Source organism: Sinocyclocheilus grahami, unplaced genomic scaffold, assembly GCF_001515645.1.
Source record: "Sinocyclocheilus grahami isolate Dianchi unplaced genomic scaffold, SAMN03320097.WGS_v1.1 scaffold5.1, whole genome shotgun sequence".
In the NCBI taxonomy this organism is placed as follows: Eukaryota; Metazoa; Chordata; class Actinopteri; order Cypriniformes; family Cyprinidae; genus Sinocyclocheilus; species Sinocyclocheilus grahami.
The window spans coordinates 6,105,692-6,121,752 of NW_015505184.1; the positions used below are offsets into that span (position 1 = coordinate 6,105,692).

Genomic DNA, 16,061 nt, shown 5'->3' on the forward strand with positions numbered 1-16,061 from the left:
GTTAACATTTATTAAAACAATGTTTTATTTTTAGTTTAAGCAAATTCATTAAGTGTCATTCTTTTACAAGTAGGCCTAGATATAGTCACTGATGTACAGTAGGTAAGCAATAAGGAATGGTGAAATACAGATAACTGCTACCTTGATTTGAATTATTTTGAAAATCTCTCTCTATACAGTATATATATTTATTGAACTGTTGTAAAAATCATGTGTAATCATACTGATTTTTGGAGAGAGAAAAAACGGCACTCTTCTGTGATATTGATTATTAACATTTATTAAAACGATGTTTTATTTTTAGTTTAAGCAAATTCATTAAGTGTCATTCTTTTACAAGTAGGCCTAGATATAGTCACTGATGTACAGTAGGTAAGCAATAAGGAATGGTAAAATACAGATAACTGCTACCTTGATTTGAATTATTTTGAAAATCTCTCTCTATACAGTATATATATTTATTGAACTGTTGTAAAAATCATGTGTAATCATGCTGATTTTTGGAGAGAGAAAAAACGGCACTCTTCTGTGATATTGATTAACTATATGAAATTATGTAAATATATAAAGTTTCTGCCCCATATCTTGAATTTGTGATCACTCTAAATGCATTTTAATAGACTAAATCATGCAGTGAAAGAACACACTCTAAATGCGCACTCGCACTAATCTAACCTACTAGAATAATATGCTGTAATAGGAATAGTCCAACGAATCATTCGGTTTGTAATGCGTACCGAACGGTTCAATGCGAATAGGTGTATCGTTACACCCCTAATATATATATATATATATATATACTGTATATATTTGCATAATTAGAATCTTCCCTTTATCAGCATTTCCTCTCAGCAACACAACAAAAGCTGAGCTGTCCTCACCGGCTGCACAATATAACAAACATAACATTACTTGTGTAGTCTGATTATTGAAGAAATGACTCTTATGAACAGGTTCTTTTTAGTGAATAAAAAACATTAAGCGCAACCAATAACTCGATTTCCAAAACGAATTAATCCTGGGTAGTCGGAGACTTGTAAGTGAGTAACACAGATCTTGTTGGTGGTGGAGATGTGCAGTCAGTAGATTCTGTTTCTGGCACTTTACTGGCTTGTTGGTGTAAAGGGTTTTATAAATATTTGTTTAGCCCTTACATTTTGTCATAGTTTTATCATTTCTGTTTGTTGTATTTGTTCTGAAGCACCTTAAAAATCGAAATGTTGTTGAAATTGTGAATGACTACAATTTGTATGTTGTCAACAGATGGAAATTTATGTATACGGCTCACGTATATGGCTCATTTGTTTTGTTAACATTTTCAAAAACCTTGATGGTTTGTGTTTTTGGTGATGTTCATATTCATGAATGTGTTTGGGCTGAACGTACAGCAGCCATTTAACAGGTGAATTGGTAGAGATTGTATTATATATTATTAATGAAAAAACAGTTGTTCTCCACTATTTAGTGTTTATCCACTTCTCACAGTCTCACGCAGACTCTAATGTTTGATCTTCTAAATTAAAAATCTATTTTTTATTGTTTTTAACTGCTCATTTTTGCACTTGTAGACAAGAATCTTATAGTTTCAGATCTGTAAATGTTTTTACACAACAATATTTTTTATGAATTGGGAAGGTTACACTTTACTTGAAGGGGTGTGCATAAGACTGACATGACACCTTCATAATCATGACATGACACCTACATAATTATGACATGACACATGTCATGAATATGAAGGGTTTTTATGCATGTTTATGACAACTGTCATTAAGTGTCATTCGCTCAGTTATGTAATTTTTAATGCAAAGATGACATTGTTTGAGATGTCTTTGTTATGGGCTATGGTTAGGGGTAAGGGTAGGGGTAGGGGTAGGGGTAGGTTAGGGTTAGGTCAAATAATGTCATATTTGCATTAAAAATTACATAACTGAGCGAATGACACTTAGTGACAGTTGTCATAAACATGCATAAAACCTCCTTCATATTCATGACATGTGTCATGTCGTGATTATGAAGGTGTCATGTCAGTCTTATGCACACCCCTTCAAGTAAAGTGTTACCATTGGGAATTTCAATCTTATTTTATTGCTGTAATGTTTTCATTTCTGTCTATGTAATTATATGAATATTTTGGTCTATGCACAATGTTCCAAAACCCGAGAGGTGTTCAGATCTCTTTAATCCAGAGAGTTTGTGTTCGCAGCACTAGCTGTTTATTATTCATGATGAAAAAATGACTCTGAAGCTTCATCCAGGACCCATCATGAAAGTCATGATGTCAAGCAGTATCAGATGGCATACAGAATAGAAAATCCTTGTATTCTTTCAACTTTACTTTTTTATTTTCATGTGGCTTTGGAGGGTGTATGACAATATTTGTGTTGACATTTACCACAGACGATTGTGTTTTGTTGTTCGTGTTTTTTAGTTTGGTCATTGTCTACAGTAGATTAGGTTATTGTTCAGTCACTGCCATTTATTTCTCTTTTTTGAATGTAAGAACATTGTACTTGGTCATAATTGCAAAATGTTCAATTGTAGTTGTCATCTAAAATAACATAATAGAATGATAGAAATCAATGTACATGGTTATTTAAATAAGTCAAATTATTCAACAACATCTAATTACCCAAAATGACTAACAAAGCATTCTTATGAAAAAAAAATAGATGGTCTTGTGTTTGTCTCCATCTGCTGAGTTTTCTTGGAACAGCAGCATCAAACACTGCTAAGATCAATCACAAACTAACTATAAGTCTGACAAATGATTCAATGGAATATGTATTGCTCTTTTATGAAGATGTGGGTGACATTGTTTACTGTGTATTCTGTCAATAGATGACAGCTGTAGATCACATCTTTGTGAGTCTCAAGGTGTTCAGACTCACTCCAACCACTGTGGCCCCTGCAGCATAACGGATCTCCCTCAGGATCCCATTCCAGCAGTTCTCCTCCTCCTCAAACCTGTCACGCAAATCGCAATTTAATTCTCAAATTTCAACTTTAGTTTCAAATATATGACCAAGTTTCATTAGGCCAATAAGTCTCATTAAACCAGTTTGAGCTGAACATAAATACTCACCTCCATATGTCATTCATTTCAGTGGGCTCCAGTTTTTCTGTGGTCTCATTGGGCATCATAGCAAAACCCCCCATAGCATACAAGCAGCCGCCCAGTTCGATCAGGTTAAGAGAGCTTCTCTCCTGAGGAAACTCCACGAACTCTGACCAGCTAAGCAGGAGACACACAAGTGAGCAACTTGCCTGTGTTAAGGAGTCTTGACAAAAGTGTGACTTACGAGTTGCTGGCGATGTCATAGGCCTCCACACTGCTAGTCAGGCCGTTATCAGTGACTCCAGTCACCACATAGATTTTGTTTTTGTGAACAGCAGTGCCAAACAGCGAGCGGGCGGTTTTCATGGGTGCCAGATCCTTCCATTCAAACTTAGAGGGGTCATAGACACATATTCTCCTCAGGCATTTCCTGTACATCACATTTCAAGTCTGGTTATGAAAACCAAAGACAACCTGGCATAGTGTGTTTGTAAAGTATGATAAAACCAGATTCCTTACTCACTTGCTCTCAGTTTTGCCACCTATCACATAGACCAGTCCTTTGTGTGAAACAATTCCATGTCCATAAACTGCGTATGGAAGAGGGTCTGACTCTCCCCATTTGAATGACCTGTGTGAAAATGTATAGTTATCAGCCTTCAGCCATGACAGACAACATCCTGTTGATCAGGGGTTATGGCAAGAGCCGACCTGGAGAGGTATAATCAATCTCAAGATCTACCAAAAAGAGTGAAATATGAGAGGGAAAACTAAGATTGGCCGAATGGCTGTATTGAAGTAACTAATTATTTATTGACATGGAACTGTGAAATGTCAATGCAAAGTGAGTCAAATGATTGATTGTTGATTCAGTTGTAGCTCTGGTTCATTCAGTGAAGGATTCGTTAGACTGATCTATACATCCACTACCTGCACAGATATCAACAGTGCAAGGTTGTAGGTTGCCAGGTTGAGGTCATAAATGGGTTGAAATTTGTATGATGTGTCAAATGTGTGAGTAGGATGAGTTTCAAATTAGATCTGGCAAATGGATGATCTTGGAATAATATATTGATGGGACTATTCATATAACGAGGTTTGGGCAATTAAAATTACCTGGCGAAATAACAAAATGGGAGGGGAGTGGGAGATGGGTGTGAAATACTGGAGACTCCCGGGGAAAACGGGAGGGTTGACAGATATGCATTTAGTGCGTCATGTTAAAAAAATTAGAAATAAATCTTAACTGAGAATTTCAGAACTTACATTATTCATATTTCTGGCATGCATGAACGCATCAACATTCTCACACTTTGTGCAACCCGCCTTCAGTTTGAAAACCGCTGCTACTACGAGCTCTGTCAATGTATGTTATTTGCTATATGCTTGTACTCACTGTCTGTCGTAGATCATAACAGAATCTAGTGCACGTTCTCCCTCCTTCAGCTCTTTTCCTCCCACCACATAGATGGAGTTCTCAGCCTCCGCCAGACCGAACAGACACCGAGGGTCTGGTAGTGAGGGCATCCCCAACCATCCAGAGCTCATGGGATCAAACTGTAGGATGAAGAAGAGCTCAGATTAAAATATCATGATCTAAAAGCATTGTTCCTTTCTCATACAAATACAGTTATTAGTTTGATTCATCCTACACAATCCCTTCAAAGGTTTCTCTTGAATTACATGAGGAAAATGTCATGCAGGCAACATGAGGTTCAAAGCTTTAACAGCTGTTCTGAAGCAAAATGGACCCTGTGGGTCATTCTCACAAATGTATTTTTGGAACCAGAGACTCATGATGCTTTGAGTCATTGATTTGTTACAAATATATTTAGCAACATTAGCAAGACTTGACCATGCGTTACCTGAAGAAAGTAGGAACTGAACGGCTGTTCTTTGTTCTCTTCGTTGTACATCAGACCTCCAGCAACAAAGATCTGATTTTCCTTTGTGACAAGACTGCAATGGTTCTTAGGGATCTCGGTGGATGAAGATGCCACGAAGCACTCGTTTGCATCAACGTCATACGCTACCGTTCCTGTATCACTAATCATCAATAAAAGGTCTGATTGAAACATTCCAAAACGTGGATTGTCATTTAGGATTCCTGGCAGCATACCCTCATCCTCGTCCTCAGAATCTGCTGTCTCGCCTTCCTTCTTGACCCTTTTGACCCTGTGTAGCACTCCTTTCTGTGCATCCTTGACGATCTGAAGCTCCTTCTCGAGCTCCTGATTTGTCCTGATCAATCTGTGGCCCTCGACTTTCTCTTTAAAGTAACTCGTCGGTATAAGACGGAAACGTATGCAGTGTAGAAGTTGCGGCAGGTCATTCAATCTCTCTCCCGTGTCGAACTCCACCCAGTCCATGAGAGATTCAAACACCAACTCTTCTCGTTCCACATTCAGAGAGTCACATGTGATGATAGCCGCCAACTCGCTGGGACCCAACTGATGGAAGTCCTGGTCCCGAATGATGAGGGCATACCGGTCACAGATGAAGTCCCGAGCCTCCATAGCCAAACGTGGACAGTCCAGCAACAGTCCCAGTCTAAAGATGGCCAGACAGTTACCAAGAACCAGCTTCTGCTGCAGATACGAGACACACACGCTGAAAATTGATGGAATCTGGTACATGTTGGCCGCCATGAAAATGTCTTGGACGTTATGCTCAGTCAGGTTGATATCCGAGGTGTATATGTACCTCAGGATCATTTCCATGACTCCAGGTTCGATGTCTTTTAGGACAATCTCCCGCTTTTTGCTCTCTTCCAGGTCTGAAAGGAACATGGCTTTGAAGTAAGGGCTGCTAGCAGCTAGCACTAGCCTATGACAAGGAAACTCTTTGTCTTTGATCTTCAGAACGCAGTCCACAAACTTGTTAGCATCCAGGAGATCACAGAGCCCATCTTGTAGGAGCGTTTGCTGGTACATCCGTGGCTCCGTCACTGGATCCACTGACAAGGAGGCCATCTTGTTATGGTTTGATGTGATATTTCAGTAGGAGGGAGGGGTATTCCTGGTCCTCTTCCACTGCAGAACTGAACTGACTGTATTAACACTGTTACTCTAAAAGAGAAATGGCGGAGGATGTGACGCTTTGGTGTGGCCTCAGCTCCTCAGCTGTCACAAGCTATCAACTACTGACTGTCCATCTATATATAGAAATGCGTAAATGAACCACACTTAGGGCCTGAAATACAAGCTGTCCCTTCCTTCCCCCCACCAAATAGATCAGACCAACAGCTGACATGTTGCTCACTGGGAATATTAAGTTGTAGATCTTATGGAGAAGGAGAGTAGAGCACCACAAGATGGTTGTGAAATGTGAACAGCTTGAAAAGAATGTTACAGAGTGAAAGAAAAGATGGAAATCAGACCCATTTAAGACTAGTTTCAAAATGAGACACTCAGAAATAGAACTGCCTGTTGCTTTGGGAGATAAAGTCCATCTAGTGGTGCCCTCTAGTGGAGCAACTCGGAATTGTGGGCTTCTACATCTCTTAGCATCAATTCATAGTAGCAAGCATTGCTAATCTTTGAATTTACAACAGGGGGAACAGGACATGTCCCAGGCTAGACCTGAACCTCGGCACCATGAGTGCAACAGTGCTTTATTTGTTCCAGTTCCAGTAGAATGCATTACATTTTCGTTGTTTTGACATTTTTACATATAGGGAGGACTGAAGATGGCAGGGAAAACCGGATTAGAAAACTTGCATCCCTCACTTGAGACCCATGGCATAATATGTTTGAACACATGTGCTAACCACTAGGTTATTATAGCTTGTTTACATTTTCACCTTGTACCAATTAATCACAAACAGGTATTTGTTTAAAGCCATTTCTGTAAGTAGATATTTAATAAAATAATTCCAGTTTGAAGTTATAAACTTTCTAAAGGCACACTCTTAAAAATAAAGGTTTCCAAAGGGAAGTTTTTGTAGCGATGACATAGAAAAATCCTTTCGAGTTCCTCAAACCTTTCAGTCAATAGTTCTTAAAAGAACTATTTTTTCTTAGTCTAAATTAGATGAATAATCTGAAGAATACTTTGAAGAATACTTCAACATTCTGTGTGATGAAATGGTTCCATGGATAATAAAGGTTCTTCATGGAACCATAAGGCAAAAGAAAAAAGTTTATTTTTAGTGTATATGACGACCAGGGAAATTCTAATTTGAGCTAATAACCCATGTAAGGTGACAAAAAATCCAAAGGGAGACTGAAAACTAGGAGATATGTAATTGTGTGCTGATAACAGCATAGCAGACCTACAGTATTCATCAGTGTATATTTTAGGCCCATTAATCAACTCAAATCTCTAGTGTGCCATTCAAAGCTCAATGTAGGACAAAGCCTAATAGGGGAATGTGTTCACACCGTATCATTTGCTAGATTGTGACATGAGTAACAGAAAAATGTGACTGCACAAAGTTTAATGTGGTGAAGTGACTAAGCTTTCTGTGGTTTAATGGGGCATCATTGTGACTATTGTTTATAAGTAGTTCAGAACTATGTAAAATAAAAATACATACGTTTAACATGTTCCTAGAATGTATGTTTTGTGTAATAATAATGGCTGTAAACCAGGACTATTATAGTTAACTAAAACTGAAATTAAAACCATTAAGAAGTTGATAATAAAAATAAACATTAATTTAAATACAATATTTTAAAAAACGATTTAAGAATCTTTATTTCAACTAGTTGTTGAGGAATCATTTCTCATTTTTAGTGTCTAAAATGATGTAGTAAAATGAATCACTGAAATTAATAAAAATTATAGACATTTTTAAAAGAAAAACTAGTAAAAATGACAAAAACACAACATATATAAACGTGTGAAAATAAAAACTAATTCAAAATATTATTAGAAACTATAATAGTCTCAATACTCAAATTACACTGCTGTAAACATATTAAGAGTAATGAAATAAAAGACAACAACATTGTATATTTTTATTTTATTGTTCAATATATTATTTATTCATAAAATATTTGGCAAGCCCATTCTTTAAATAGCCATATCCACTGAAAATATAAATAAAAGGTGCACTTGTTGGTTTGTTTGTTCTAGAGTATGTCAGAGAACAGGTTGCATTCGGCTAAAGCAAGTGCACTTCAGAACTATTCACAGTTAAAAACATCTTGTGTTTTTAAAACAGACTTGTGCAAATCAGTTACCATAGTGGTGGGACTGCATCGGTCTGGCATGAAAGCTCAGAGGCAGAATTAACAAGAGGGACCTCAAGAGCTGGATCAGATTCAATGACCTCTCTGTCCTTTACTCAGCCTTCTGTTTGCTCGCCTCTATGGGCGGCACTGGTTCCGGATCATCCAGCAGAGCCTGCTTTCGCTCTCTCTCCTTTATCAGCTGCACGCCACAGTAAGTCACAAACAGCACAGAGAGAGTGGACAAGGGGAAGCCTGAGGGAATCACAAGGGTGCTATTATTCTCTGTGTACGTGCTGTGTTTGCCCCATTCCTCTGGAGTTTTTGTGCTGATACAACTATATGTTTCAATATTTTCATATGTATGATGTATATATATATATATATCATATATGAGTGATTTACATATGTAAGAAAGAATACATATGTAAGAAACACATTCTGCACAAGATTCTAGCTACTTTTCTTTCCGTTTTCATTATATAATGGTTTAAAACAGGGGTATCAAACTAAGTTCCTGGAAGGCCACAGCCCTGCAGAGTTTAGCTTCAACCCTACTTAAATGCACCTGATCCAGATAATCAAGTCCTTCAGGCTTATTTGAAAACTACATGGTATGTGTGTTGGAGCAGGGTTGGAACTAAACTCTGCAGGGCTGTGGCCCTCCAGGAATTGAGTTTGACACCCCTGGTCTAAAACAAAACACTTACCTTTAAGAAGCAGTCTCTTAGTAACCAGCTGGGCAAAATCCAGACTGTTCAGCGCCAAGACGTTGTACAGGACAATTTGCCAGAAGTTAACAGCATTGAACAAACCCCTGATTCGACGTGACATTGCCTCAGACATAAGATTCCGCTGGAAAAATATTAACATTACATTATTACTCAGGGTAAGCGAATGCTGTTCCTTTCATATCAGTGAAATGTAGGCTAATCAGTCATGATGCAATACTGAAAGACAATCAATTGGTAGTGTAATGATTCAAAACCCAAATGCTCAAATCCCTCACAACTGAACGTCTTTGGGATCTTACCTCAATGGTGGAGAACGGTGGCAGAGAAAATAATTTAGCCACCCACAGTTCAAAGTTCAGGCCAAAGCAGTTAAAGAAAGACCAAATGTAAACCAGCTCACAGGGTCCAAGCCACAGAGTTGTGACAGCGAAGGTGCAAATGGTTGCAAGAAGCTCCTTGAAGATGGCATCATGGTTTTCTCCGATATAGTCATAGACATATCTTTAACAAAGAACAGGAGATACATGTAAAGTTGAATGTTTTTCCTGAGTATATGATTATTATAGAAATATATATTTTAAAAAATGATACGTGATGATACACAGATAGAATTGGTTATTTGCTCACTTGCACAGCCAGTCATTGATTCCTCTGTCAAAGTGCCTAAAAAAGTCAATGTCAGAAGAAACTGTAAACATGTGATCTGGTTACACAGCCATCAACTGCTTCCAAAAACATACTCTTTCTTTTCTCTTCTGTTAATGACTATGCTTACGTTTCAGCGAAGACATAGAGCATTGTGATGCATTTAGGAGGCTGAGGAGGGTCAAGATGGTCCAGTCTGGATACAGTATTAATGACACCAAACAGGACGGCTGACTTCACCCAGTCATACACCAGATTGGAGTACGCCAAGCCAGCTGAATAGCAAAAACATTCAGACCAACTAGTGATAGTAAACAAATGAAATTGTACTTACAAATAATTAGAAACTACTTGTAACATAATTTCTAAAAGTCTACAGTTTTTTCTAGTTATGTACTGACCCAGAGACCAGTCAGACAGTTGCTTCAAAAGCTTCAAATCGTTAGGGATGGTCAAAATGTACAAGAAATGGAAGAAGACATCCACCACCAAAATAGCCCCAAGGTGCACCAAAGCATGAATGGTGATGTTCCACATCTCTCTTTCTTTACGAGTCAAGTTAGGGTTGTTAGCCTGAGAATATTAGAGGGATCATTACAGTGCATACCTAACCAGAGTGACATTATCAACACTATAACAATTATTTATTCTATTTTATAGATTATGTTTTATATAAACTATTACATGATTCCATAAACTGGACTTTTAAAATGCTTGTTTTCTTGAGAAAAATGTTAGGAAGTTGTGACATTCTCAAAATACAGGACTCACCTGCTCGTGGAATCGATCAAAGGTCATGACAGGTCCAAAGAAGAAGAAGGGGAGGTAGAAGTTGTACTTGATCAGATCCAGGAAACTGTAGTTGCCATCTTTCTTCTCACAGTTCTCTAGGGCAAAGCTCATACAGCGCATAATGGAGAAGCCACAGCCGCCATAGAACAGGATATCTTGGAGATCAAAAGAGCCTGTCGCAAAGCCTTCCTGCATCAAAACAGACAAATTATCAGAACATCAAAATGACAAAACTAAATGTGTCTGTACATGCACATGGACACCTGTACCACAGGGGGACTTGTGGTTAGACTGTGGGGGAAAATATGTTATATAAGGGGTTATAAACAACAACACAAACAATATTCAAACTGCTGTAAGAAAACCCACATTATGAATATATGCGATTCTTTCACAACTTTGGATTTTTAAAGTACTACTGTTTTTATAGCACTTTACACAATACTGATTATTTCAAAGCAGCTTCACCGTAGTAAACAGGAAAATAATAAAATCAATGATGCAAACTTCTTCAAATATGAGACAAATTCAAGTTCTGCTGTAAAGCAGCTCTACAGACAATAGTACCATTATTCAGCTCAAGTCAGTTCAGTGTTGATTCAGTTCAATTCAATAACTGTAAATCATACTAGAGAAATCATCATTCACTGCCTATGGACCTTCTCACCTGCCAGGTGTTAAATGGCTCCATTTTGAAAGTTGCCAGGCTGGTAAGTCCAGCCACAAAGCAGAGCCACTTCCGCTTGACAAGGGCCACACTGTAGAGGATGACGCAGTGAGACAGGATGAGAGTGAGGTATGTCCATCCCATAGTAATCAGCACAGCCAGAGATCCATACAGCATATAGATCAAAGATCTGTTCTGTGGGATAGGAAGAAAATTCCTTCTGAAAAGGCACATTTATGTAATCCAGCTGTCACATACAACAATACTGAATGGATATTTTGGACTTTTTAAGGAGCTACTGTTTCTAGTGTTAGAAATGACAAAATAAGTCCAGTATTAGCTTGAGTTGTAGCACTACTAGTATTAGTTAGTCAGTTAGTATGATCCAAACAAAAATTGTAATGGCAAGTACTTTCAGAGTTACCTTGAATAAATCTATACCAGTCTTCTTGGACAGCAGACAGAAACACCAAAGCATGTAACATTTCACACAACATTCAAATTAGATCATTTAACACATGCATGGTTAATATCAAAATGTGTTTTTGTGAATGTTTTTCTTTTACTATTATTGATTATTCAGGCTCAGTCCATACATAAAATCATGCAATATTATTCACAAAACACTCACATAAAATATCAATAGCAAAATATTATCACTCTTAAATCTTAAATGACTTGATCATTGTGCATTAGGTGAATAACCCCATACAGTACCTTTGGAGACAGCATTGAGCAGATCTTAGCAAAGATCACATGACCGGAGAGGGCAAACAGGATATGGTTGCGGAAAGTGGTAAACCACATTACCCATTCAAAATCTGACACATCCTGAAGAGACAGAGAATATCAGTCACAGAAAGTGATTAATCAGAGTCAGAATATGATTAAACAGAGTCATTTATGTAATATACATCAAATCAAAACTTATTTATAAAGCACGTAGCAACCCCAAAAACCGAGTTCAAAAAATATAATAACAAAATAAACACCACAAATACATCTGCTCAAACCTACTGGTCATTAAAAATAGTGAAGGCCTCATCAAACAAATATGTCTTGAGGTGGCTTTTAAATGTGTTTACAGCAGTAGAGGATCTAATATACTTGCCATTTTTCTGCCAAAGTAGTGCCATCCTGGTTTCACATTCTCCCTAAATGCCTTTCTGTTAACATTCTCTGCAAATAAAAAAGAAAAGTTTCACAAAAGCAGGTGCGTTTCAGGTTAAATGATAAAGCTATCTTTCTTATTATGTATATAATATGTCAAACTTTAATTGCTTTAAAAGTACAATATGTACTGTGTATGCATGAAGTTTTGCAGGCAGCTAACCATGAAATCTATGTATTATTGAAATATGTAAAATGGACATCAGATCCTCATGATTCCCCAGCAAACAGGGTGAGCTCCAGAACAAAACCTAATAGCATTACATAAGGTAAATTTTGCCAGCTTTCATATTCAGAGGCTTCTCTGTGATAATCCAGACTCTCAAATATATTTTGAGATTATGAGAGTCAGGGGTTGTTGAGGGTTATCAATGTAGAACTACCTGGTACATTTAGAGCCTGGTCTAAACGGATGTTCTTGTGTATAAACCAAACCGAAAAGTAGACATAATCAATATGTGATCTTTAAAAAGGTAGAGGCAGGACATGGCTAGTTTGCTCCAGTACCAGCTCGGATGTCAATAAGCAAAACAGTCTGCCCACACAGAAACAATAATACTACAGTGCTCTGATTTACAATGAACAGAAGCAAATGCACATTTAGTCGTTGTATTCTAGGGCATTAATGATTGATGTGAACATAATTCTGTGATTTTAATATAGAAAGAAAAAGCGAGAGATAAAAATTAAGTGTACCACTGGAGGTCTCAATGATCCAGCTGCCTGCCCATAAGAGCGCAAGAGAGAGGACAGCAGTGTAGAGGTACAGCTCAGTCTTGGGAAGGGCTGTCTTGATCCCCATGGTTAACCTGAAGAAAAGTCTTCACATTAAAATCCTGTTACACTCTATACTAAAATTAACCATTGGCCACTGCAGGAAATAAATACGGTAAATACAACGAAAACGTACAGATACAAATACCTCCACAAGCTTGTTTACAGTTGATTTTTCTATTTGATATGTCAAATGTCCATAAAACAGTGATTTATTAGGATGTCAAATCCTAATTTCGTTTTTACTTTAATATTTGTCCGTGTTGTACAGCACTTTATTAGCCTCGCGCTCATACTCACTAACGGCCGTTACAGGTCAAACGTCACTCACTCTGTCTCCTAAGATATCCACTGATACTTCTCTTCTTTTGGGTACTTTATAACCAGGTCAAAAGTACACTATATTAATACTTTAAAAGGTATATTTGCGGTTTAGTTACAAAGTTGAGCTCTAAAGCTGTAAGAAAATTAAATTTTCCACGGCAATACTGTGAAGCAACAGCGTATCTCGGCCGGAGAAAGAGCCGGCGAAATTTTCACCTAATGATATCAGCGAGAAAATAACTGTCCAATCACAGGAGACTTGTGTGACGTACCTATTAATATTAATGACGTTACAAATTTGAACTTGAGTTTAAATTGAAAAAGTTACAATTTTAGCAGATAAATGTAATAAAGTGCTAGAATCAAAATTTCATGATTTTTTTTTATATTAATATCATCGTGTTAGTTATTACTACAACTGCAACTACACTGATGTAGCCTAGCACCCAGAATCAAGTTTTTCTTGCATAACTAGTTTGCAAAATCCAATTGATAAAGGAGTGGTGCTCTGTAATGCTTTAAAACGTTAGTGTAAATGGTACAGCAAAAACATGTTAACTTAGCAATATGTGAGCCTTTTAAATGTTAGTGTACCATTTATTTGTGCAGTTCGTTCGTTACAGTGAAATAACAATATAATGATGTCTGTAACTGTGTCTGCTGTAAACTATACTGTATTAAATCATGTAGCCTCTCTAAAAAGTGCCAACAGTAAAAGAAAAGAAGACGCTGTTTTCGATCAGGGAAGACACTCCATACTAATTACAATAATTATTGTGAAGTTCACACACATCGATCATCAATGATGTATAAGGAACACATATATTTTTTTATTTATTAATATATATTTTTTTTTTACAAATTATACGTCAACGCCAAGACAATGCAGCCTCCGCCTATAGGCAATCACAACCCAATTACAAAAGGATACAGATATAACAAAACTAAAACGAATAAAACAACAAAAACATTTTGGGTTGACACCCAATCTACTTCTCAGAAGACAAGACTGTAAGTCAGTGACTTAAATGGGAGTGCCTCTTTTCACGGCTCCTCAGAAACAGCACAGTCAGCTGCGCCGTACAACCTCATCCTATTTTAGCCCGAGCAGTTGCTCATGGTCCAGTGCGGCAGCTGCAGCGCAATGCGATCTCCCACACATCAGGAGATCCTTCAGGAGTGGGAAAAACCGAGGACTGAATTCCCAAATCAATTTCCTTTTAACATTGAATTCATTAAGAAGCCATGCGTGTACCTGCTCAATTAAAATCGGAGTATTTGTCTCAACTAATTAATATAGGTGCACGCATATCTGAAGTCCTATTAAATGTAAATGATGTTGCACAGCTCTGAACGCCCACACGCCGCATGATCCGTGGGACTCTATCTGTTTACAGCACCGTGTACAGTAAGTACAGTAATTCAAAAGGAAGTGCACTTGCTCAGTACTAACCTCACAGCCGCTCAGATGTTTGAAGACAGATGTCAACCCCCACAAAATTGAAAAAAAAAAAGAAAAGAAAAAGGGGGGTGAGTAGGGGCTTCTCCTAATACATCCGTCCCGGTTTCCCAGTGCCGATGGTGCACTGTGAAAGGCAGCAGTGGCTGGTGTGGATGTTGCGGGAGGGGTGTAGAGAGTGTATTTATAATACGGACTGAAACTGCAGAGGGGTGGCACCAGAACTGTCCATCAAAAAGGCGCACAAATTCAAGAACGAGCGCTTCATGGTACAGGTAGCAGGAGAAATCCCTTCTTTTGTCATCTTCTGATCCGTGTGTAGATGTGCTGTATACTGTCTTGAAGCAGTCCCTTGTGTAATCCAATGAAGATGAACCATCTGTTTACTTCAGCCATTGGCAAACTCGTGCGGCCAAAAGTTCATAATATTTAAGGCTTTTAAATGTTTTCAAAGACGTTTTACTGTATTTTTGAACAAATAAATACAGCCAATTGGCATAATTGACGTATTTAAAAACCATAAAAAAAAATTATTTCACCGTAGCAATTTTCCAACTGTGTGCTATAATGCATAAAAGGAAAAGCAAGACTGATATAGTCAACCAAATAGCCTATAATCTATCATCCTTTGTTATTATCTATATTATGCACACTTCTCAAAACACTTTAAATTATCATCAGCAAGTCATAATTTTCTCCCTCAGTCTGATTCTGTTATGGTTATGTCAAAATTGTGCAACGTACCATATAAAGGTAGGACCTGAATTACACTAATAGAAAGTCGAATTTCTGGAAAAATTCAATTTTGGGGGGAAAAAACAGGTGACAACTCACCTGGATATTTTAAAATGTGCTTCTATATGCAATTTGCTCTGATACAACTATTGATTACAGCCCCACAATTTGAAACAGTGTCTAAAATGCCTAAATGCATACAGAAGAAGAAAGTTCGCAGCAAAGATTCGAGACTGTAAAATATAGGCCTACATTGCAATAACTATAATTACGAAACAATAAATAAATGTCACATACCTTATAGGTTCATCAGCTTACACTTAAATATAATAAAAACGAAAACACAAAATGCACTGGTTTACATGGAAATGCTTGAAAATGTTTCATGTGTGTTCTTAATAGCCTTTAGGTTTTGCTCTTCTATTGAATTCACCTAGTGGCACAGCATAAAATACAGACCCGATTGTTTGGTTATTTATTTAATTATTTGTTTATTTATTTCATATCATTATCATAGCATGGAGAGACA

At 37.4% G+C, this 16,061-nt stretch overlaps 2 protein-coding genes across 4 annotated transcripts; both read right to left on the reverse strand.

Annotated features, from left to right (window-relative positions):
• Positions 1-2,768: 2,768 nt before the first annotated feature.
• klhl40a (kelch-like family member 40a) lies at positions 2,769-6,080 on the reverse strand. Its single transcript, XM_016274149.1, has 6 exons — positions 4,924-6,080; positions 4,455-4,615; positions 3,582-3,689; positions 3,303-3,488; positions 3,086-3,235; positions 2,769-2,967 (listed from the first exon to the last, which is right to left on the reverse strand). Exons 1-6 carry the CDS (start codon positions 6,028-6,030, stop codon positions 2,856-2,858), a joined length of 1,824 nt encoding a protein of 607 aa, XP_016129635.1. The 5' UTR covers positions 6,031-6,080; the 3' UTR covers positions 2,769-2,855.
• A 1,966-nt stretch (positions 6,081-8,046) lies between these two features.
• hhatla (hedgehog acyltransferase like, a) lies at positions 8,047-14,956 on the reverse strand. Of its 3 annotated transcripts, XM_016274161.1 has the most exons (15): positions 14,792-14,956; positions 14,373-14,378; positions 13,517-13,521; positions 12,937-13,051; positions 12,182-12,249; positions 11,788-11,901; positions 11,495-11,515; positions 11,071-11,265; positions 10,383-10,592; positions 10,013-10,184; positions 9,742-9,886; positions 9,594-9,629; positions 9,266-9,467; positions 8,943-9,087; positions 8,047-8,487 (listed from the first exon to the last, which is right to left on the reverse strand). In XM_016274161.1, exons 4-15 carry the CDS (start codon positions 13,040-13,042, stop codon positions 8,345-8,347), a joined length of 1,557 nt encoding a protein of 518 aa, XP_016129647.1. In that variant the 5' UTR covers positions 13,043-13,051; positions 13,517-13,521; positions 14,373-14,378; positions 14,792-14,956; the 3' UTR covers positions 8,047-8,344. The 3 variants fall into 3 exon arrangements, with proteins under 3 accessions (XP_016129647.1, XP_016129663.1, XP_016129657.1); XM_016274177.1 differs by lacking the exons at positions 13,517-13,521; positions 14,373-14,378 and having other exon boundaries at positions 12,937-13,049; XM_016274171.1 differs by lacking the exons at positions 11,495-11,515; positions 13,517-13,521; positions 14,373-14,378 and having other exon boundaries at positions 12,937-13,049.
• Between the last annotated feature and the right edge of the window lie 1,105 nt (positions 14,957-16,061).

Coding starts and splice junctions, on each gene's coding strand:
- klhl40a (XM_016274149.1), bottom strand. CDS start 6,030: ATGGCCTCCTTGTCAGTGGATCCAGTGACGGAGCCACGGATGTACCAG. Junction 3,236..3,302: donor TATGACATCGCCAGCAACTC/GTAAGTCACACT, acceptor TCTCCTGCTTAG/CTGGTCAGAGTTCGTGGAGT. Junction 2,968..3,085: donor GAAATGAATGACATATGGAG/GTGAGTATTTAT, acceptor TTTGCGTGACAG/GTTTGAGGAGGAGGAGAACT.
- hhatla (XM_016274177.1), bottom strand. CDS start 13,042: ATGGGGATCAAGACAGCCCTTCCCAAGACTGAGCTGTACCTCTACACT. Junction 10,593..11,070: donor AGCCATTTAACACCTGGCAG/GTGAGAAGGTCC, acceptor GTTTTGATGCAG/GAAGGCTTTGCGACAGGCTC. Junction 8,488..8,942: donor TAAGAGACTGCTTCTTAAAG/GTAAGTGTTTTG, acceptor TGATTCCCTCAG/GCTTCCCCTTGTCCACTCTC.